Here is a 24,562-nt window from a genome sequence, read left to right as displayed (position 1 = left end):
GAGCAGGTAAAACATCCACACACACACGTTTAAAGCTCCCAAAACGCATTTTATTTAATGACGCAACGTTTCAACCTTATAAGTCTTCATCATTAAATAAAATGTTTTGGGAGATTTAAACCACTTGAGTAAAAGTAAAACAATAAAAAGACAGGCCTATACTATACCGGCCTTTTACAGCATTTCTATAGTGTGGTATTGCTACTTTTACTTAAGTGAAAAATGTGTTCTTCAACCACAGCCAACAGAGAATAAAAACAACAATCTTGAAGCAATGGTGCATTTTAATACTTTTGTTTATTCATGATTTCCTCTTCAAACACATTTTCCTGATGTACATTTCCACCCAAAAGGAAAACCAGTGAGGTAAAAGTGCTGCGAAATGAAATAGTAATAAATGGTGGCAACCATCAACATCACCATCAGAGCCATAATTCATAAATCTGACAAAGGAACTCTTTTGTATTAACTATTTCAAAAAAATATAGATATATAATATATATATAGTGCGACAAATTTCATATTCCCCCCCCCCCCCCCCCCAACCCATTTTCTAACTCATATTCCACAGACATCCTTGCATACAAAACGAGCACACGTACAGTATACATGAATACACATTCTCTCTCCATCTCTCACACACACACACACACACACACACACAATGTGCTGCAATAAATTCCACAAAGCTCTTCATGCAGAGGAAAGCAGGAGAGCGTCAAAATAAAGGGCTCAATCACATTCCCAATGGCGTAAGACTTGCTCTTTCGAAAATGTTCAAAAATAGCAGATCTACAAGCTCGCAGCGCGGCACGAGGTGACGCGCTGTGAGCTTGTACATCAGCCATTTTTTTAATAGCCAACGCTAAAATCTACAAGCATAGCCAATAACGACATCAACCACCTCCCCCGTTGGAAAATTAAAAAAAACAAGACATCTATACAGGTGATGTACACACACACACACACACACACACCCCCCAAGAGAAGCGATAACACTGAGACATAAATCACATGGAATTACAGCACACAAAAAGTGGCAGCCAGAAAACGAGTAGAGAAAAGAAAAAGAATTTAAAGAAATAAACGGACAGAATGCACATCATCATCATCGTCAAGGTTTCATTTCATTTCAACAACACGTGTGCGTATACAAAGACCCCCCAAAAAAGTGGGTAGTGATACGATTGCCTGTGAACCCCGTCGACCCCTCCATGCCCGCTCTTTACCTCGGGGGTAAAAAAAACAGAGATAAAGCACATCTGCTCGTAAAAAAAGCAAGCTGTTGGGCGTTCTCAGGGAGCAGACGCTGTAAACACACGAGAGCAAGGCTGGAGGGCAAGGCACAAGAGGTATCTTACGATTCACAACCTTCATGGCTGGATTCTTCAATCAGCCTTCTCAATGGTTCTCAAACTTTTACATTTCAAAAAGGTCTCCCCTCAACTCTGACAGTGTACAAATGGAACCAAACGGACCTGTTAGGCTCCATTTGGTTCCATTTGTACACTGTCAAGAGTTACAGACTTATATGGGTCAATTTAGAACCCCCATCAAGGAACCCCGAGTCCCTGGACCCCGATTTTGAGAACCATTGCTCTAGAAAACAGGACTACGTTCCACCGAGTCTCGTTTTCTTTGACCTCACTTGCAGACCATTACAGTCGGGGAGGAGGTCAACTAGAAGAGATGAAAAGGAGCTACACGATTGTACATACCCGACCCCCACCCACCCCACATTGCAGTCCTTTTGTGATGGACAGTGGTCTTCACTAAGCCTGGCTCACTAGGTTTGCTCACTAGAGTGGCTCATAGTCTTGACTCTTGAGCTTGACTTATACTTGGCTGTGCAATCATGTCACGCACCGAAAATAGCCCCAACAAGCTCACCGCTGAGCTTGTAGATCGGCTATTTCCGATAAGTATAAATCAAGCATCACTCCAGTACGTAAGTGAGTCAACGTACCGACTGAAGCTGCAGTCTGTGAGTGATAACTGGACATGGTTAAAAAAAAAGAAAATCCCAGGGGTTAACCACAGACATCGAAGACCACTGGTTCCTACCAACTTAAGGTGTGACCAATACAACATTGGAAAACAGTAGTTGTGGGGGGTGGGGAGGAGGATAAGTACAAGAAAGGTCTTTGAGTTACAACTACTACAAGGGTACACAAAACACAACAACAACAGAGAAGCATTAGGGAGGGTACATTTCTTGATCAAAATTCAAGGGTCAACGCGGGGCAAGCCAACTTACAATTACCACACACCTGCCAGCCAATACTCCAAAAAAAGAAAAATAGACTTAAAAAATAAGCCAAAAGCCCATAAACACACACACACACGCGCGCACACACACACACTCACTCAATCTCCCTGAGATCCAGCTCATCTCTGGCACACGGGCCACAATAGCTTATTCACAACCCTCTCAGCTGGACTGGGTTTGTTTTTTGTTTTTTCCCCAACAAGGTCTCTTAAAGTGCTATCATAAGAACCGCATCATCAATGGGCGTCCAGACATAGCTGTTGTCGGTTTAAGTATGGCTTTGTCAGTGCACTTAAGGTTGTCGCTTTGGTTGTTTGGTGATACAGAGCTTCACTTGATGTCCCTTTCGAAAAATTTAGAAAATGTGGGTGTACTTTTTTTTGTAAACAGTGTCGCACAACAAACAAGATCAACAAGCCCACAACACATCGCATCACGTTGTGGGCTTGTAGATCCATGTTTCGTACCAGATACCAGCATACCACAAAGCATAAATTAGGCATTAGCACAGCCACAGACATTATTAACCAACAAGCAACTAAACAAGAGCAATCAAAGAGGATTTGTGAAGTTAATTAGGCTGAAAAGTGAGAACAGCAAGGCCCCCAAACTGTTTCTGTAGCTTTAGATAAGACAGGGGCAAGAAGGGGGTTCAAAAACGGCTGACTAGTATGTGATACTGGAATGACAATGCAGATATGTAGTTTAGAACAACAACAAAAAAATACACCTAATGCAATACAAAAAAAGCCTCAATCAATAATTCTAAATGGATATAAAAATGCTGGAAAAAGATGATTTCAAATTCCACCCCAAACGAAAAATCTAACTTGCCAAAGAAATGATTGATTACAAATGGTGTAAAAGTGGGGCGTCAACATTTCAGGAGAGTATAAGCAAGTAAACTAACGGGGGGAAATAAAATAAAGAAAAACTGCTATCCCCTGACTGACAGCCTTCCTCTCCAAACCCTCAAAATCTAAACCACCCGAAAATGAAAGGCACTTGAGCGCTGAGAATTGCTGGTTCTGCGCTAGTAAGAGACTTTGGTCGACAGATGGAAATGTTTCACCTAGGCCGAGCCAGAGTTTAAAAGCCCTCTCTCTCTGTGTGGGTGTGTGTGTGTGTTTGCGACGAGTGACAAAGTGAAGCTCAGCTACTGAGCCAGCACAAAGTGCCCTGACCTGGGGGGGTGGGACCTTCTACCAAAGAGGCCACGCTGACCCCCTCCACCGTGTTCCCCAATACCAGATAAGTGACAGAGAGAGAGAGAGAGCAAGAGAGCGAGAGAGAGCGAGTGCGTGTGTGAGAGAGAATTCCTCCAACCTGCCAGGTCTTGTGTGCAAACCAGATAAGGGAGCGAGTGGGGCGGGGGGGGGGGTCATATCTGTTATCTGGATACACTTGTTGCTCACAACGGGCTGTGGCAAGAGGAGCAGGAGCATCTGGGGAGCGAGCCGCTATCTGTGAATGGAAGAGGAATGAAAGAAAGCCCAGCAGCTGACACTTACATAAGGAGTTAAAGAGCAACTCTTTCCGAGTGTGAACCCCCATGCAGGACAGGAGTAAAGTGAGCGAACGAGCAATAGGTGAAAAAGTCACCACTCATCCAAATGCAAGTTACGCCATCGCTGCCAGGATCCAAAAATAATGTGCGCTAGGCTAGCCCCCCTCCGCTGCACTGGGCTGGGCTGGGCTGGGCTCAGGGCAGAGCAGTTTGTGGCTGAAAATAGAAATTCACAGCTCGATAGAATGGAAGCAGACAGATTTGGGGTGTGGGTGGGTAGGAAGGCATTCAAAGTTAGCTCTGTCACGGCTATGAAGATATGTGGGGTTTGGGGGTGGGTGTGGGGCAGTTGCGCGGGGGGGGGGGAATTCTAAGGACTCAAATGTCAGTTGTAGAGCTAAAATTGTCTAGAGCGGGAAGCGGGATTCCCGTTACTGACACTTGGTAACGTTCCACTTGATGTGCAGGTCAAGCAACGCCAACCATGGGTGTTCATTTAAACGCAGAGCGTAAAAATAGACCCAGGATTCCGTGAAAGGGAAGTGAATCAGCTCTGGGCGCATGTACAGTAAAAGGTGACGGCCCAGCTCCTAAGTGCCACCAGCACGCCCTCCCCCTTCAAAAAGATAATTATACCCCGGGCTCGAGTCAAAGAGACAGTTGCAGGGGGGGCTGCCATGAGACTCAGGATCCCGTTTCGGTCGGACGTCACCGAGCCTGCAAAGGGCCTGCAAACTGCAGAAGGGGTGACCCGGCCATGCTGCCATGTGCTGCTCCTTATAAGGGCAGGGACAGCCAGTCAGTCAGTGCCTCACACTCTCCACAAGACTCAGAGCCAAGCTCCCATTCAGAGAGAATCCGCCAGGCCCTGCACTCTCTCCGAGTGGCCCCCCTACATACACACACACACACACACACAGTCTTGTCACTCAGGCCGGCTTCTCACGGTGACCATGAAGCACCGACGTCTGACGAGGAGGTATAAAAGAAACGGGAACAAAAGGGCCACAGAAGCCGGTCAGATCTGCAGCACGAGGCCTAATGCCCCCCCATCTATACTTGGTTGTGCACCACCGCTCACCGGAAATAGCAGATGTACAAGCTCGCAGCACACATGTTGTGAGCTTGTGAATGCAATATCTGCCACTTCCAGTGAACGACACAGACGCCCAGCTAAGTATAAATGGGTCACTTGAATTTCGCTCAATTCCAGTCTTGACTGAATAAAAGGGCTGAACTAATTGAACAAACGAAACAAAAAATAAATAAAAAACAGGGATGAGGGAGAGCTTGTACTATACCCGCATTCACAGAGAGAGAGAAAAAAAAAAGATACTATATATATATATTCATCTCTGTCGGGTGGAAACCTCATATGGCCAAAATAGTTACTTTTCAGGCTTCAAATTCAAAAGTAGCAGATCTACGAGCTTGTGGATCTGCTACTTTTGTGTGACGCTGTAGCAAGAGTAGGGGTGGGGTAGTAGTATGAGTAGGGCGTTAATTTATGAAAAAACTAAAAGTCAGAATATGGAGATGGGAGGTTTACGCCCGACAGAGACGATATACACATTTTCTACACAGTCAACTCTTTGCAGCCTGGTGAGTACAAATGCCTGCAAGGGGCATTTTTGACAGAGGGCTTCCCCCCTCCCCCCCATTTGCACTTCAAAATGATTAATTCATTATTCAGTAATAAAAACAAAACAGTCAACTCCTCGCATGTCCGAAAGGAGAGATAGGAGCCGAGATAAAGTCATGGGTCGTCTCGTCGTACCAAATCCCCAAACGCTGACCAGCAAACAAGGGTTGGCTCACCAGGTGAAATAAACAAAACGCATCCTTTATCACCTTTTAACAGCTGTGCTCGGCCGTGATTCTTTTTTTTTTTTTGGCCATCTTCTGCTTTTATACTTTTTTTTCCCCCCACCCTATTTTCATTTCAAAGTTTTCTGATTTTTTTTTTTCTTCAATAATTTGACATCACATATTCTTCCCAAATATACAGGAGAAAACCAAATATAAAGGCCATAACATTTTTTTTTACTTTACTTCATAGATGGACCATAATTCATATTAATACCTTATATGAATGAATGAGGGGGAGGGCTAAACATGGGGTTAAGGCACCATGGACATCATTATTGTGACTAAGATGTCCTTAAACTGGACATGGGGGAGGGGGGGGGCACAGTGTTTTTTGGGAGGGGGTGGGGGTGGGCAAAGGGCAAAAAAATCAAAATAACACTTAAAAGTACCATTTAGATCCATCCAACGATCGACACTTTGGTAGATAAGGAATGAGGAAAAGGGAGTCCAGAACCAAAGTGAAAACAACTTGTCCATTTAAATAGAATCCTTCATGCCTGAAAAAAAAAGAAAGAAAAAAAAACCTTTCATGGCCTCAATCTAGATTTTTTGGGCACATTTTCTCTCCTCTTTCACTCCTCCCCGTAAAGCAGCAGCATCACGTCCATCTATCCACTCAGACTTCCTCTGTCTCTGTCTTTGTCAGTTACATGGCAGCCATGTTGGAATGTTCTGGTTGGCCACGTAGTAGTTGCTGAAGTTGTGGTCTCGGACGTACGGCGCCGGCTGGTAGTAGCACGTGACGCTGGAGGCGTCGGGGATGGCGTTCTGCTCGGCGAGCACGCGGAAGGCCATGAGGGAGATGAGGTGGAGGGTCTGTCGCCGCTCGTGGCCCATGAGGCACACGGTGCTCTCGTTGACCACGCGCCGCAGGATGGTGAGGTAGTCGTACTTGCTCCGCTCCTCGCCCACGAAGTGGCTCTGCAGGTAGGCCTCCACCTTGCGCTGCTGCTCGCCAATGTCCGGGAAGTCGATGAAGAAGCGCGAGCACATGTAGCGCTCCAGGGCCTTGAACTCCTCCTCGTCCGTGGGCCGGAAGTCCCGCACCAGCAGGTTGCAGTACTTGAGCAGGCCGCCGCCGCGGATCTCCTCGGGGCGCTTGGTGGCGATCTGCTTGTTCCGGAGGTGGCCCAGGGCCGCCGCAAAGTCCCCGTACACGCTCTCGCCGACCACGGTGGGGTGGAAGGCGTGGGACATGGGCGGCGTGGCCGCGGCGCCCAGATCGTAGTAGGAAAGCACCGAGTCCAGCACGATCTGGAAGGAGTCCACGCTGAACTCGAACTGCCGCCGGATCGTGTCCACGAACTTGAGCTCCACGTTGCGGCCGTCGTTGTTGGAGAGCGAGATGAGGCTCCAGCGGTCCTGCTCCGTGTGGACCTTGACCAGCTTCTGGACGTACGCCTCCTTCAGCGTCATGGGCGTGATCTTCTCCTTGTTCACGCCCTCGGGGAGGAAGTCCAGCAGGGTGCCCAGCACCACGTCCTTGATGCGCTGGAACTCCGCCTCGCGGGGCAGGTCCACGCGGAAGATCACGTCCAGGTCCTTGTAGCTCCAGCCGATGTCCTGCACCAGCACGTGGCTGGCCGTCGAGCCGTTCAGGCGGACGTCCTTCACCTTGATCCCGCTCCGCTCCAGGCGGGACCGCACGCGCGACACAATGTCCTTCAGGCGGATCTCCAGGGTGGGGAAGTTCCCGCGGCCGTGGACGGGCACCGCCTCCGACAGCACCTCGTTCAGGCGGCTCACCTGGTCCCAGGTCAGCACGCTGGTGTGGGCAGAGCTCGTCGTCGCCTTGTTAGCCATCTTCCAGTCCAAAGAGAGTTCAGGTCAACTAAGAGAGGAGGCACAGAGAGCAGAAAGCACAATTAACAATGGCTCACTTAAGCGACGTCATAGACTTACTTCAGAGCTGAACACAAATTCAAAGCATTCTGGAGACCTAAAGCAAAATGATACTGAGGCTTAATTTAATACTCCTGTAGATCGTTGCTGCCTGGGCATCAACCCCTTATCTCCACATTCTAATTTTTCGTAAATTAACGCCCTACTTGATCATACCACAGCGTCACACTAAAGCATCAAAAGTAGCAGATCCACAAGATTATACATCTGCTACTTTTGAATTTGAATCCTGAAAAGTAACATTTTTGGACATATGAGGTTTCCACCCGACAGACAAAATGCTATCCTGGTGTTGCACACTGCTGCTTTAACTACTTATGACATGCCTCCATATGACTTTAATATAGATGGATAATTTCATACAGTTTTTTTTTATCACTTTTATCTCATTTCTTTTTAGCTCTCATTTATTGTCTTAGTGTTGCATGTTTCTATATCGCTGCTGCATATGAGGCTCACCAAAAGAGACAGTTTTACCATTTTAATCTTGTGTAGTAGGCCTATACGATAACATACAATAAAAAGATATCTTGAACGTTTTCAGGTTTTACATATTCTGATAGCGCGCGCACACACACACACACAGACTTCCCTTTCTTTCTTTTTTTACTATGGAAATAACATGAAACGAATTTCACCCACTTTTTTACTTCTGTAAACCTGTGATGTGACACACACACACACACACACACACACGCGCGCTCTAAACTTACATAATGATTCGAGCCAGCACTATAAACAACCAAAGCAGAATGTGGAAGCCAACATGTGGGCAACTCATTCCGACCTACAAGCAACAATGGATGAGGCTTCTAGAACAGAGCAGCACAGCTCTGCCTGCTTTCATTCCAGAAACACACAAGTGCTGCTGCATGGAGCTCCTGTTTTTAGGTCAATAATCATCATAATAGAATCGCGGCAGCCCGAAAAAAAGAAAAAAACTAATCCATCTTCTACACACAGGCTCATAATAATCAACCAAACACAATTTCAAGTGTTGATTTGGATGATCCAGGAGCCTAGTTTGAGAGAGTTTTGACTTTTACGGTCGCTTTAAAAGGGAAACACCATGGAAGTAAAAAGAAAAAAATCCATTTACTTCATTATTTTTGACAATGCCATAAATATAGCGCAAGGGTAACAGCATAGCTGGGCACCAAGGAGGAGTGGGCACCTCGGTGTTAAATTGGTTATTTTTCCAAAATGTTTCCAAAAAAATAAAATATTTGGAAAATGTTTTAAAGTAAAGTATACATGATTAGAACATGCTTAAACATTCGACAATTAAAAAAAGTCTATTTCTACAAAACCTGAATATGCAGTAATTTTGGGGCATAAACAAGAAGTTGAAGGATAAAATTAAGTCTTATAATGATGCGCCGTGCATCTTCACATCATGTACACTTTACATTACTTAAGAACATTTTTCAAACACTATATATGTATCAACATTTTGGACAAAATAGCCAATTTTACATCGAGGTGCCCACCTATCCTGTTACTGTATCCATTATAAAAGTATCCCCTTGAAAACTAAAACTGAATCAAGGTATCATTCAGACAATAAAGAGACATGCCCTTAATTGCAAACACACTCGTATAAAGAGGTGAGTTTTCACTGAAATGAACAAGCAGCACATGGATGGAAGCCTTGACGTTGAACTTAAAAGTTTGTAGCCCTTCATGTCACACTGTTTCCCATAGAATGGCACAAATGTAGCCGAATATCAAATTAAATCCATTTCCACGAGCACATGAACAAATAAAACACAAACCCGTCTAAAAATAAACCCAAAAAAAGGATCAAAGCAGTACGTACGGTTCCAAAGGTGTCCTCTGAAAGCATTCAAAGTGTACAGAAGAAGTTAGCTTGACATTGACTCTTCCATACAAACACACAGCGGTGAGAAACAAGCGGCTCCCTCAGCGCACACACCCTCTTTATAGCAGCGTTGCCAGGTTTTGCGAGAGAAACAAGCAACCGATCTACAAGCTCACAAGACGGGTTATGTGAGCTTGTAGATCTGCTATTTTCCCAAAAAATATTTTTGGGGACTTTTTTTTATATTTTTGAAAAAAAATTAACAACACAAATCTTTTACGGGGGTCCCTGGCATTACATATTTTTAGATGGGGGGGCACAGACAAATACATATTAATCTGGGGATCCTTGCCATGAAAATGTTTGAGAACCACTGGTTTAAACAACATTAGGAAACAAGCAACTACACTTTAGAAACAAGCCCAAAAAAACACAACCCTCAACTAAACTACCAATATATATATTTACAAGCAACTTTACAGAAAAACAAGCCCAAAGTCGCTTATAATAAGCGGACATGGCAACAATGCTCTATATGCTGAACCACCACCTGGACCTGATGCACATCCGCAGCACGGCACTAGTCCCGCCTCCAACTGTTATTCATACTTTAATTTGTATTGTTTTATACATTTTAAATTCTCGGTTTTTACTTGACAAAAAATGTGACTGAAATCCTAATGGGCATTTGCCAATACAGACAACTCTTGGGATTTTAAGTTACATTTTTAATTGTGATTCTATTTCTATGTGTTCGTATTCATGCGCCGAGGGGGAGACTGTGATTGGTCAAAGAGGTTTTTGTGTTGCCAGGTGACCAGGAGCATCCAGATCCACATGCTCTTTCATTCAGTGCGTTTCCAGTGTTGCCATGTCCGCTTATTATAAGCGACCCTGGGGGCTTGATTCTAAAGTGTAGTTGCTTATTTGGGCTCGTTTCTAAAGTGTAGTTGCTTATTTGGGCTTGTTTCTAAGTGTAGTTGCTTATTTGGCCTTGTTTCTAAAGTGTAGTTGCTTAGTGGGCCTTGCTTCACACAGTTTTTTAAAATTATTTTAACCATTGGTTCATTCAGTGGTCATTAATATGTATTTGTCCCTAACCCCACCATCTGAAAGTGTTTTGTGCCAGGGAGCCCTGTACCAGATTTGGTTTGTTACAATGTTTAAAAAATCTTCCAAATATTCCACATTTTATTTCAAGGTTTATTTTAAAATAGCAGATCCACAAGCTCACAACGCATCGCATTGCGACACGTTGTGAGCTTGTAGATCTACTATTTTCAATGTATAGGCTACATATAGGTTTAAAGTGCTCATGACGGCCTAGTGGCCTATAGTTGCTTCTTTTGGGCTTGTTTTGCTAGACCTGGTTGCTTATTTCTCTCACAAAATCTGGCAACACTGATCGGAGGGTTGTTGTGCTGAGCCTGGAGCCCTGGATTCAATTCAAACAAAACCAGTCAAAGAAAAAGCAGAAAGTATCAAAACTCTTCTCTTGATATCACAAGTACTGCTTTTCGTCTATTTATGCCATGGATACTGGCATAAATGTTATCTCTCCTCACTGACAATTGACAGATAAGTTAGCATTTCATCAGACATGTGATGTGTGTCACAAGTACAGCCCCCTAACCCCACGCAGCACACATGGAAAAATATTCAATTGATGAAAATTGTCCAGATAAACATTTATTGAATAAACAGTATTTATTCAAGGGATTTACGCTTCTTGTGACTTACACACCCCCCCCACCCACACAGAGGTGGAGGTGATTTCTGCATGTCATGTCATTTAAATGGAAAACATTACAATGGGCACCTTGGAATTTTTATAAATGGCCAAAGTTGTCAGGGGTTTATCGCAAGTTGAAGCTGCCCACATCACTTTCCTTCTCTCCCTCTCTCTCACACACACACACACACACACACACACACACACACACACACACACACACACACACACACACACACACACACAGAGAGAGTAGGAAGACTCCCGTACTTTTCTATGGAAGACCAACAATGACATTGTGATAACACTTTTCATAAAGACTTTCTTTGAAACTATCCCTCCATTTCTTCTGAATGTGAGTGTGTGTGTGTGTGTGTGTGTGTGTGTGTGTGTGTGTGTGTGTGTGTGTGTGTGTGTGTGTGTGTGTGTGTGTGTGTGTGTGTGTGTGTGTGTGTGTGTTGGCGGAGGGCAACATGAATCACCTAGCTCTCATGGTGTTAAGGGGAAGCAATTCAAATCTCTTTCCATGTGAACCTTTTGGTGTAAAGCACAATTACTCATCAGTCCATGATGCTCACTCTCTCCACCATCTCCTTTACATACTCACACACTCATTGATTTAACCGATTAAGACATGAGGCCCATTCTACAAAGGGCTTCTAAATCAGTAGTTCTCAAAAAATATTGTGCCAAGGACCCCCAAAATGATACAGTATGTATTTTGCCACGGACCCCCATCTGAAAATGTTTTGTGCCAGGGACCGCCCCAGAAGATTTGTGTTAAAACATTTAAAATCATTCAAAATGTTTCAAACACTTTCAAGATATTTCCATTTATTTTGAGAACCACTGTTCTAAATAGCTCTAAAGAGTTTGACACAGACGCTTTGCCAGTTTTAATGGTTTAAACACACACACACACACACACACACACACAGAGCACAGCACAACTGGGAGTTTCCGTATAGGTGTTCTGTAGAAAATCATAACTCAAAATCTGTTTCAGTATACAGTATATACTTTTTTTCTTTCTTCTTATGCTTTATTCGGTCGAGAGTGTAGACAGGAAACAGAAAGCAGAGAGAGAGGGGAGACAAGATGAGAACATAACGGTGTGTGTGTGTGTGTGTGTGTGTGTGTGTGTGTGTGTGTGTGTGTGTGTATGTGTGCACGTAACCGTATGATTGATTACCGTCATCATCGGAACAGGTGACAACAGAGTGCTGGAGGCATCTCACACTCACACACACATCAATAAGAATGTGTGACTCATTGTAAAGAACAGAGCTGGGGGGGGGGGGTTGACGTCCGACTCGTGACCACATTCCCCACACAGAGCTGTCCTTCTCCAACGTTGGTTCTATACAGCATGGTTCTCAAACATTTCCGAGTCAACGACCCCCAAATTGACACATATTAGCCCACGGACCCGCCATTTGAAAAGGTTTTGTGCCAGGGAGGGACCCCCAGAAGAGACAATCTATTTTACGAAAAAATATATACATTAAAAGTTTTTCAAAACATTTTCGATGTTTTTCAAATCATTAAAAAAAATAGCAGCTATGCAAGCTCGCAGCGCGGCACTAAGTGCATACAAGTGAGCACCAGGACCTTGAACTGGACCCGAGCTTGTAGATCTGCTATTTTTGAATAGCAAAAATAAAAATGGATAAAGTGGTTAAAATGATTGTGATGCTATATTAACTACTTTTTTTGCTGGGGACCCCCTGGAACCCCCCTCCAAGGACCCCAGGGGGTTCCACTGCTATACAGCTACATACACTTCCTGTCTGGGGTCAGAGGTCAGCAATAGCATGTACAGTACGTACGTATGTTGAACAATGGCGTGAAGGACACTGCCACAGGTTATTTTACAGCAGGTCATTTTACAGCTTTTAGCACACGGATGTTTATAATAGATGTTCAGTTGTGGACACAGTAGTGTACTCAACCCACCCCAGATACTCTTGGGCCAATATTACTTGCAACTACAAGTGAAAGTTGCTCAGTCCATTTTTTTTACTTGAGTACTGATAGAGTATTGACCCATTACTCAAGTATTCTTTGTAATATCAATGCATTACTGTTTTGACATTTTATATCTTTGGCATTTTCGAAATAATTTCAAATAGTGAAAATAGCCTGTCTATAATATAACGTGCGCCGCAGCTTACATGGGCAATTTTCATGATGTTTGAAATAGGGCTTACATGGTTAATTCATAATGTATTTTTTATATATATATCCCTGAGGTCCCTTCCTAGAAATGTAGTGGAGTCAAAAGTAGCCTACAGTATTTGACTTTGAAACGTAGTGGAGTGAAAGTCATATAAGCTTCCAAAACAAAAAAGAAAAGCCAGATGCTCAAGTAAAGTACAGATATTGATCAACAAATGATCTATCATGTGAACCAGCTCATGTGTTTATATCTTTTTCTTCGTTTCCATGTGTGTGTTTGAATGTTTTACAGTATGTGCTTTCTTGTGCACATGTGTATTTACATCTATTTACCTCTGCTGTGTGTGTGTGTTTCTATATAGGGGCACAGCTAAGGCAGAGGGCCACGGATCAGCGGTGTTGCGGTGAAGCAGAACACATCCTGTGTGTGTGTGTGTGTGTGTGTGTGTGTGTGTGTGTGTGTGTGTGTGTGTGTGTGTGTGTGTGTGTGTGTGTGTGTGTGTGTGTGTGTGTGTGTGTGTGGGTGTGTGTGTGTGTGTGTGTGTGTGTGTGTGTGTGTGAGAGAGAGAGACAGAGAAAGTGAGTCAGCATTTCAGACACAGTAGGGGGTAGATGTACTGAAAGCAGAGTAGTAAGACAGAGCATAACGTTGCTGTCGGGTAGAAATCTCTTATCTCCATATTTTAACTTTTTGTGTTTTTTAGTTATGTAATACCCTACTTGATCATTCTACAGCATCACACAAAAGTATCAAAAATAGCAGATCCACAAGCTTGTGTTTTGAGCTTGTAGATCTGCTATATATTTTTTTGAATCCTGAAAAGTAACAGTTTTGGACATATGAGGTTTCCACCCGGCAGAGACGATTTACTATGGGCATTCCCTCTCTGCTCTACTCTCTTCCTGTGTGCCTCTGTTTCTCAGTGTTAGCGGTTTCACACTACCCCAGCCATATTACCTCTCCAATGCACTTACACTCAGTTTCAAAGTATAGCTCAAAGGACTCCTTGGATAAAATCGGGGACCTTTCCCTAAAACGTGTGCATTATGAACTTATAAATCCAGTTTGACGCGTGGCATCAGTCATCATGAGAAACACTGATGGAGGTGCCTGTATGAAGAAGTAAGGAGGTTCCACCGCGCATCAAACAGGTAGAGTTTGGCAGGTCCGGTGCATTACAGGAGCAGGACAATGGCAACTGTTAGGGGGAAAAAAAGATGTTTATTTGTGGAATCCAACAGCATAAAAAAAACAAAACACGCTTTCTCTTCTTTGTCCTGTCCCTAAGGCCAAGAGGAGCCTGAACCCTGCCTCACTGTCCTCTCTCACTGTCCTCTCTCACTGTCCTCTCTCAACCCCCCAGAAACCCCTTCTTAGGGGCTGAAGCTCTCAAGACCTGTGGAAGAGCATGCCAATGTTTGGGAGCAACAACCTAAAAGGCTTTAGTTTTTTAGTTTAGTATGAGGAACTTCTAACAGACCCTGTTCAGCAGACCTCAGGGCCCTGCTGGGCACATAACGTGGGTGCAGGTCAAGTATTCCGGGGCCATGCAGAGCTCTAAGTGAGCACCAGGACCTTGAACTGGACCTTGAACTGGATTAACAGGAAGCCAGTGCAAAGAGGCCAGGACTGGAGTGATGTGGCACCTTCTGCTGGACCTGGTTAACAGTCTGGCAGCAGCATTTTGAATTAGTTGGAGGCGGTCCCTGGTCGTTTTACTGAGGCAGGTAAAAAGTGAATTGCAATAGTCCAACCAAGCGTGAGGAGACAAAGGCATGGATGATCATCTCTAACTCAGGGTATGAGAGTTATTGACCTAAGCTTTGCAATGTTCCTAAGGTGGAAGAAACATGTACGGGTTACTGATTTGATGTGTGTGTCAAACTGTCAATTAAGGTGCATGGACTGATCAAAATTAACGCCAAGGTTTCTGAGATTGGAGCGCACATTCAGTGGCGTAACTGAGGGGCAGCAAGTGATGCGGTGCGGGGGGGCCACCAGCAGGGGGGGCCCCGCCTGCACTGATACAAATATTTTTACAGCAAAAAAAAAGAAAAAAGTTGATTTATATTGGTCAAATAGAACCGAATTAGACCCGAATTAGACCCGAAATTCTTCGCACGCGCGCGGGGTTGTGCACGCACATGCCGTGGGCCTCACGTGAAACTCCCGCGGGGAGGCCCCGCGATTCTGCGTTACGCCACTGCGCACATTAGCTTTGAGGGACCCAATGCAGTCAACCACCATAGGAACAATGCAGTTAGGGGCAACAATAAGCACTTCAGTTTTAGCCTCATTTAACTGGAGGAAGTCGTTTGACATCAAGGCCTTAACCCATTGACTGCCAATCGCGTAGATCTAGACTCCTATCCACTTCCTTGTTAACTTAAAACTTAAAAATTCTGTATCTCGGCTCCTGAGTACTTTTTTTTTTTCAATGAAAAATCTCTGGCAGTGGGCAAACGCGGCCAGAAATAATTTTGGCAGTTAATGGGGTTAATGGCTGACATAAACTCCTGATCTGCGACGCGGATCTGCACATTTTTTTATTTGAATGCTGAAAAGTAACAGCTTTGGACATATGGACAGAGACAATCAAGCAGTTCTGTGTTTAAAAGTCCACACAGGTCATGACAACAAATCAACAAACATCATGACCCTAAAACGCTGGTGCTCTACACTTCTGTAGCAACCACACTTTGTCAGTTTCACTTCTTACACGGCCACTGCACAGTCAAATCCTGTGTTTGGTTTTGGTGTTTGGTTTTGAAAGCAGTCACAAAAGGACTTCCTGAAGATGGAGAACAAGGATGTGTTTCACACCGAGCAAAAATTCCGGTTGCGCACACGAAACAGAACATTAGAAGACATTATTTTGTTATGAAGCATGCACACATAGGGGTGATGAAACAGGAAACAAATTACGGTCAGGGGAATGAGACTATAGCCGGTTACTATTATCGACACTGGGAACTCCCCGCCAAAAAGATTGTACTGTGGGAACCAACACACGCTCGTCTGAGGACGACATAGAGAGAGTTTAAAGTCACCACTGGCCACGCAACCAACCAGACGTTAGAACATAGTTCCAACTAGTTCCACTTGGTTGAGAAGTCAGCAGGGGAGGGTGTCTCTATGAAGTTATATAGTTGTGTGCATGTGTGTGTGTGCTTCACGTTGCTCTGGGGCTTCACTGTACCTGCTTTCATCACTTTTTTCTCAGGGGAACACACACACACACACACACACACACACACACACACACACACACACACACACACACACACACACACACACACACACACACACACACACACACACACACACACACACACACACACACACACACACACACACACACACACACTTCTGACAGTCCATCGTTGTCGAAGATTTCCATTGGCTACATGAATTCCCTATCCATCGCCTAACCTGCCTAACCTTAACCTTAACCCAAGTAATTGTAACTTGGAAAGCGAGGACCTGCAGAATGCCCTCTCTTTCTTTCCAGACTTTTCTTTATCTTCCATCCTTGTTGAGGACATTTGGTTCTCACAACGATATCAGCACAAGTACGCACACATGGCAAAAGTGTGTGTACACAGGCTGGCTTGTGTGAATAGCTGTACTTGTGCATGTAAATTATAGTGCTCAGCCTCACAGGGACACGTGACTATAGACATACTACGTACACACACGCACGTATGCATGAACACACTCCTGCCGGTTGACTCATAGGAGTGACAGAAATTAATTTTCACTGACTTTACACACACAGCCAAAATGCTCTGTGTTCAGAGTTAATGGGTCCATTTGGTTGCATTTGTACACTCTCTTAGTAAGAGTTAACCCATTAAGACCTGAGGCCGATTCAAAAAAAATCTTCTAAATCCTAACAATGTTCTGAAAAAAAAATAACGCATGTTGCTACTGTTTATCAGTGGTGGTCGAACCTTTTCATGTCAAGGACTGGGTTAATGGGTCCATGATTTGGATTTCCATTCGCACACTCTCTCAGGGTGGGTTAAATGAACACACTCTCTCAGGGTGGGTTAAATGAACACACTCTCTCAGGGTGGTTTAAATGAACACTCTCTCTCAGGGTGGGTTAAATGAACACTCTCTCTCAGGGTGGGTTAAATGAACACTCTCTCTCAGGGTGGGTTTAAATGAACACTCTCTCTCAGGGTGGGTTAAATGAACACACTCTCTCAGGGTGGGTTAAATGAACACACTCTCTCAGGGTGGGTTAAATGAACACTCTCTCTCAGGGTGGGTTAAATGAACACTCTCTCTCAGGGTGGGTTTAAATGAACACTCTCTCTCAGGGTGGGTTAAATGAACACACTCTCTCAGGGTGGGTTAAATGAACACTCTCTCTCAGGGTGGGTTAAATGAACACTCTCTCTCAGGGTGGTTTAAATGAACACTCTCTCTCAGGGTGGGTTAAATGAACACTCTCTCTCAGGGCGGGTTAAATGAACACTCTCTCTCAGGGTGGGTTTAAATGAACACTCTCTCTCAGGGTGGGTTAAATGAACACTCTCTCTCAGGGTGGGTTAAATGAACACACTCTCTCAGGGTGGGTTAAATGAACACTCTCTCTCAGGGTGGGTTAAATGAACACTCTCTCTCAGGGTGGGTTTAAATGAACACTCTCTCTCAGGGTGGGTTAAATGAACACACTCTCTCAGGGTGGGTTAAATGAACACTCTCTCTCAGGGTGGGTTAAATGAACACACTCTCTCAGGGTGGGTTAAATGAACACTCTCTCTCAGGGTGGGTTAAATGAACACTCTCTCTCAGGGTGGGTTAAATGAACACACTCTCTCAGGGTGGGTTAAATGAACACACTCTCTCAGGGTGGGTTAAATGAACACTCTCTCTCAGGGTGGGTTAAATGAACACAGAGGATTTTCAACAGCGCTGGCTCGGCACCAGGCTGGAGGTACAAAGAGCAGCTTGTACGGTCTGCTGGCAGGGAGGTGAAAAGTGAGGGTTGAGACGGAGGTGAGACTGCCAGCCTTCATACCAAGTCTAAATTCAGAGCCTTCAGTCTTTTTATAGACTAAACACACTTCTATCATTCAGTCCAAGACATCGGATCCTTTTTGCACATTTTCGCCGTCAAACTCTATTTCTGCCGCCGGGTAAATCGACGTGTGTTTGTGTGCCTTTTGCATTTATGCTACGGAAGTTTTTTAGCTGGTACTCTCATTACGTTGAGAGAAATAATATAATGTACGAAAGCAGTGGTTCCCAAACTTTTTAGCTCGAGACCCAAAAGATAAATTAGACATTTTCCCGGGACCCAAACTAGTGAAAATAGCATAAATCTTTGAATTTTTAAAATACTTTTGAAATGTTTTAGATTAATGAAGAGTTGTGTTTTTATTTTGTTGTTTTAAATGGGCTAATATTAAAAAGATAATAATTAGGAAATGGAAAAGAAATTGACATTTACTCACAACCTATAAAAATTGGTCCGCAACACAAAGATGGGTCCAGAGACTCCCGACTCACTGTTTGGGAAACAGTGTAGCCTACTAAAGAAACCCTATTGCTCAGGACATATGGTAAGCAGCCAATCGTTGAGTGCGAGGCTCAGACATACTCCCGTGTTCACCGCTTTAGCAGTAGTTATTTGGGCTCTACCATCTGATTACTGACAAAATGTCATAATATGAGGCCAAAACTGTGTCTGTGGCTCCAGGAGGGACCTGAAGGTGCAATAGGCCAGTAGTTCTCAACTATTTTGTGCCAAGGACCACCAAATATGTATTTGGCCACGGACCCTCATCTGAAAATGTTTTGTGCCAGGGACCCCCAGAAGAGAAGATTTGTGTAAAAAAACTAATCAAAATTATTCAATCATTGTCTCCGCCAGGCCGAAAGGCATGGCGAGAGAGTATGTTTTACCCCCTGTCCGTCCGTCCGTCCGTCCGTCCGTCCGTCCGTCCGTCCGTCCGTCCGTCCGTCCGTCCGTGTGTCCGTCCGTCCGTGTGTCCATCTGTCTGCGAGCGGCTAATCTCCAAAACCGTTGGCCCGGTCGCTGCGAAACTGTGCACACACACTCCCTGGATGCCAATTCAGAACCTCTGCCCCAAATATTTTACATGGCCCTGTTATAGCGCCACCAGGAGGCCGATTTGTGCAAAATAATTTTTTTGATATTACTCCTACAGATTTTATCCAAACATCACGCAAATCAGTACACAGTATCTCTATAGTCATGTGATCAGCATGGATCTGTCTGATTTTCCATATTCCATCCTGATTGGCTAAGGTTGGCTTCCAAAGTTTGCAGGATTGGTCCATTTTGAACTAAATGCCTCAAATCATGAACGCAGCTTGCGATTTCCGTGACATTTCACACGCACATTCCCACTAGGCCGAGGAAGAAATGCCACATGGAAATGTTCAAATCAGCCTCATGGTGGCGCTATAAAAGGCCAAATAGCGTTTTTATCTGTAACTGCACCGATCTGCGTGAAACTTTGCACGCATACTCCCTAGAGGCCAAGGAAAAACAACTGCCCTGCATTTTTCACATTAGCCTTTTATAGCGCCACCAGGAGGCCGACTTATGTAAAACACATATTTTGAGATTAAGCCTTCAGATTTTATCCAAATTTCACGCAAATCGGTACACATGATCTCTATAGTCATGTGATCAAGATGGATCTGTTTGGTTTTACATATTTCATCCTGATTGGCTAACATTGACATCTAAGGTTTGCAGGAGTGGCCCGTTTTGAACAAAATGCCGCAAATCATTAACACAGCGTCCGATTGCGGTGGAACTTTGCACGTACATTCGCACTACGTTGAAAAACAAACGCCACCCTTTTAACATTGCCCTATTATAGCGCCACCAGGAGGCCGATTTTTCTTTTTTATATTACTCCTAAAAAATTTGTCCAAACATCATGCAAATCAGTACACATTATCTCTATAGTCAAGTGATCAAGATGGTTCCGTCCGATTTTTTAATATTCAATCCTGATAGGCAAATTCTGAACATTGCTGGCCCACAATAACCCACCTGACCTGGCGGAGACCTGTGCTCCGAGGAGCACTTTTTCTAGTTTTCAAATATTTTCAAAAATAGCACAATTGCGATATTATGTTTAGTCGTATTGTACTGTATATCAAACACTGTATTGATTATTCTTAAAAGAAAACTGATATAGGCTAATAATGTTGGTATGTTCTGTATACTATGGGAGTTTTTATCGCAATTTATCGCATTACTTACTGTTATGATCGCTATTGCAGTCTGGGGGCAAGACTTTTGCTCTAGGCCAGGGCTACTTTTGCAATTTTTTCATTTGAATCCTGAAAAGTAACAGTTTTGGACATAATATGTCCAAAACCTCATATTATGAGGTTTCCACCCGACAGAGACGATATGACATACAGTATGATGTATGACTCCAAATTTGGGCAAGATTTCACCCTGATCAGAGCTGTATTGACTTCCATTATACAATAATACAAAACAAAACTAAAACTGTGGCCTACTGGCATTGTGCCCCAGAAATGTGGTGCTGATCGATCCAGTTCGTTGCGAGATTAGCTCCGGCCAATGCCAGACACACATAGAAACTCTTCAAGACTCCGAGGTGGTCATGCCATAAAAATGGGTTAAAATCTCCCCAAGTAACACAGAAACAGGACGAAAAGTGGAAAAGACAGTGCTGCTACCTACCAGAAACGTCCCATTTGTATACTTTGATCACACAGAATAAACATAATGTGACAGAAACACAGTCTATAGACATAGCACACATGGGGCTGAACTGGGGCTTCTTCCAGGCTTATAATGCTGCCAACAGCGTTTAGGTGCTGTCACTCAACCTCCAATCACCACTGGGCACTGCAAAAAAGAACAGAAAAGACACACACACAAAACATGAGTCCTACAGTGCACACACTCCCAGAAGAACAAAGTCACAGTTTGACAAAAACCACACAGTGCAAAACCTACTATCTACCTCAAAACCAGGTCCGACACAGAGTGATTCAACATTAACGAGTGTCCACGCCTAGACAACTTACGATTTAGGCATTTAGCAGACGCTCTTTATCCAAAGCGACTTACAGTAAGCAAGGTAACACATACTGTACATCAAATGCATAGAGACAATGTAGTGCCTCAGTAATCTAGGATCACAGGTAAACCAAGAACCTGGCATAAGTCTAAACAGTATATGAAAAAAATAAAAAATAATCTGTACATTGCAACTATTGAAACTATAGGATGACCAGGTCAACAAATGAACCTGGCATATGTCTAAATAACATCTAAAGGGGTCTTCAACGTTTTTCAGCCCAAGGACCCAATAGCTGAGAGAGAGATGAAGCAGGGACCGCCGCTACATTTGTATTGATGTTAAATGTGTGTTTTCAGACATTTAACCACTTAAACCCTTAATACTTTGTAAACTTGACCGTTGACTCTGTACTTGGTCTGCTCTTTTTTCCCTCTACACCAAACCTCTTTGCCGAAAATAGCCAATCTATAAGTATTGTAAAAATTCTTGGAAAAAAAAGCTTGGAAAAATATATATATATTTATTGCTCACACCTAAATCGGGTCAACAAAAACTAATCAAGAAGCAAAAGGGAAGCACAAGACATCCGGGTGGCCAAAGCCAGAACGACAAACCAAACATCATACCGAATAATAAAGAAATAAGCTAATCCACACCAGGTCAAATAACAATACCATTGTTTACCTGACAAACACAAAAACAGGAGAAAGGGGAGAACAAAAGAGAGGGCAGCGCGCACCAACCAGAAACTTCCCACATACATATCTTATAAACATAGAACACACAGCCCACAGACATAGCAAACAGGTATGAATGGGGGCTTAACTGAAGCTTCTACCTCTCCCAGGCTTATATGCTGCTGCTGGCTGGCTGATTGCCAATGGCATCTAAATTATGTGCTGTCACTCAACCTCCAATCACCACTGCAAGAAAGAACGAACAGAAAAGACACGCACGCACGTCGCACGCGCACACGCGCACGCGCACACACACACACACACACACACACACACACACACACACACACACACACACACACACACACCCACCCACAAGGCCCTAATTCTTGTATCATAACCCCTGTATCGTGATGTGTACTGTATCATATTACCAGTGTCTTGCCAATAAACAGCCCTACTCAGTAAAATAATAATATCAATTAATGATCAATGGCATGGTGTAAGCCTGGTAAACCATCCCGGTCACGTGAGTTTACATTACAATGTGTCTTCGGTAAGCAACACCGTAGTGCTGCAGGGTTCTAAACCAGGCATATCACTGATGTTATGTCACAACGTTCAGAGCTGTTGGTTAAGGGACGGACAACGCTGTGTTTGTGAGAGCGGTTGGGCTGGGCTGGTGTGTGTGTGTGTGTGTGTGTGTGTGTGTGTGTGTGTGTGTGTGTGTGTGTGTGTGTGTGTGTGTGTCGTGTTTATCCTGCGGTGCGGTCAGAGTTGTGCCACCTGCTGCTCTTGGGAACGTTGCCAAGCTGGATGTGACGCTGAGCGCACGGATGGGTAAGCAGCAGCCCCGGCCATTAACACATTAAACACACACACACACACACAGACACAGACACACACACACACACACACACACACACACACACACACACACACACACACACACACACACACACACACACACCACTCACACACACACACACACACACACACACACACACACACACACACACACAGACACAGACACACACACACACACACACACACACACACACACACACACACACACACACACACACACACACACACACACACACACACACACACACACACACACACACACACACACACACACAGACGAACCAACAGACACAGTGGTGCCATTAAATGTTCCATCCAACGTACCGCCACCTGACATCCACTCTGCCCAGAGTGACTCACAGGGTGACGGGTCAACGGCCCTTCACTTCCTCTGACATTAAAGCTCACATTCAGGTGACGCTGGTCCTCAGGGTGCCTCTCCTCCTCTGTCTTAAGCCACAGATGTGGCTCCCTGTGTTCGTATTCAATCGGGTGTTGTATTAAGAGCGGAAGGGATGTTTCACTCTCAAACAAGTTTGGGGTCATTATAACGTCTACTCAGGCTTTTGTGAGCACCGCAGACAGTTATTAAGTTGCTTGATTCAGTATTTAGATATTTGATATTCATTGCCCCCTTCCTATACAAACCCATTGTAAATTCAAACTCCATTTTAACCATGTTAGATTCATTGAAAACACCCGTCCTTGGTTCTGGTGACTGATATTGTCATTCTAATGCACAATTTTCACAATAAATTTTCTCATTATCTTTTACATGTTTTTGGGGGAAATGAAAACAATAAAAAAAAAGAAATATAATAAAAAAAAAGTAATTGAAAAAAAACACGGCCCTTCACGTATTAGAACAATATCAGTCAACAGAACAAAGGACAGGTATTTTCAATGAATCTAACATAAAATGGAGTTTGAAGTTACAATGGGTCGGTATAGGAAGGGGGCGTGTCTATAAATTGTATATCAAATATCTAAATACTGAATCAAGCAACTGGGATGCTCACAAAAGCCCAAGATGTTAAAATGACCCCAAATATGTTTGAAAGTGAAATATCCCTTTAATGCTCTGTATAAAATGTTTATTTCCCAGCAGTTGTTTGGAAATAAACCTGCTTTTGCTATTCAAAAATAGCAAAAGTAGCTTAAAACGCGTCGCTTTCACGCCGCGTTTCGTGCTTGTGGATCTGCTACTTTTGATTGTAGGACGTTACATTTATGGAAAAACACAAAAGGTTTCCAGAATATTGAGATGGTGAGGTTTCTGCCCGACAACAGCGATATATAGCAACAACTAAAATGACACCGAGGCGTTCCCAGCTTGAAAGGTATACCGTATGACAACGTATAGGAGTAACATGTCTAAATGGGTTAACTTAATGCCCTCGGCCAGGACACCCATGACCAAGTTCAAATTGCATTATAAAACAAAATGTCAGAGGGTTAAAGTGTTTGTGTTATGCAATAACTCTGTATCTTATGCTCTGCTTCCGGGGGGTTTGTGTTCTCAGATTTTCTATGTCATGCTTGCACAGATAATCTGTAGTATCACAGGAACTAGAGTCACACCCACCAAACTGAATGCCAATAGCATTGCAATAAATTATTATTCCTGACGAAAGCGTCTAACTGAATGTCAAAAATGCCTGTAAGAGGGTCTGTGTGTTTG

The 24,562-nt window shown here is 43.9% G+C and overlaps 1 protein-coding gene and 1 long non-coding RNA gene across 2 annotated transcripts; one reads left to right on the top strand and one right to left on the bottom strand.

Moving 5' to 3' along the window:
• The first annotated feature begins 284 nt into the window (after positions 1-284).
• Positions 285-2,676, top strand: LOC308105741. Its single transcript, XR_013934932.1, has 2 exons — positions 285-1,456; positions 1,520-2,676. It is a non-coding gene; the product is annotated as an uncharacterized lncRNA (long non-coding RNA).
• Positions 2,446-9,453, bottom strand: tent5c (terminal nucleotidyltransferase 5C). The gene is made up of 2 exons (XM_080456669.1): positions 9,367-9,453; positions 2,446-7,476 (listed from the first exon to the last, which is right to left on the bottom strand). Exon 2 carries the CDS (start codon positions 7,446-7,448, stop codon positions 6,288-6,290), a length of 1,161 nt encoding a protein of 386 aa, XP_080312795.1. The 5' UTR covers positions 7,449-7,476; positions 9,367-9,453; the 3' UTR covers positions 2,446-6,287.
• Positions 9,454-24,562: the final 15,109 nt, after the last annotated feature.

This window comes from Gymnoscopelus braueri (genome assembly GCF_963280865.1).
Source record: "Gymnoscopelus braueri genome assembly, chromosome: 18".
NCBI lineage: Eukaryota > Metazoa > Chordata > Actinopteri > Myctophiformes > Myctophidae > Gymnoscopelus > Gymnoscopelus braueri.
Note: the sequence above shows the minus strand (reverse complement) of the source record. Positions and strands in the feature narration are given on the sequence as shown.

What these genes read in the sequence shown, in the direction of transcription:
- tent5c (XM_080456669.1), bottom strand. Translation starts at nt 7,448, where the DNA reads ATGGCTAACAAGGCGACGACGAGCTCTGCCCACACCAGCGTGCTGACC.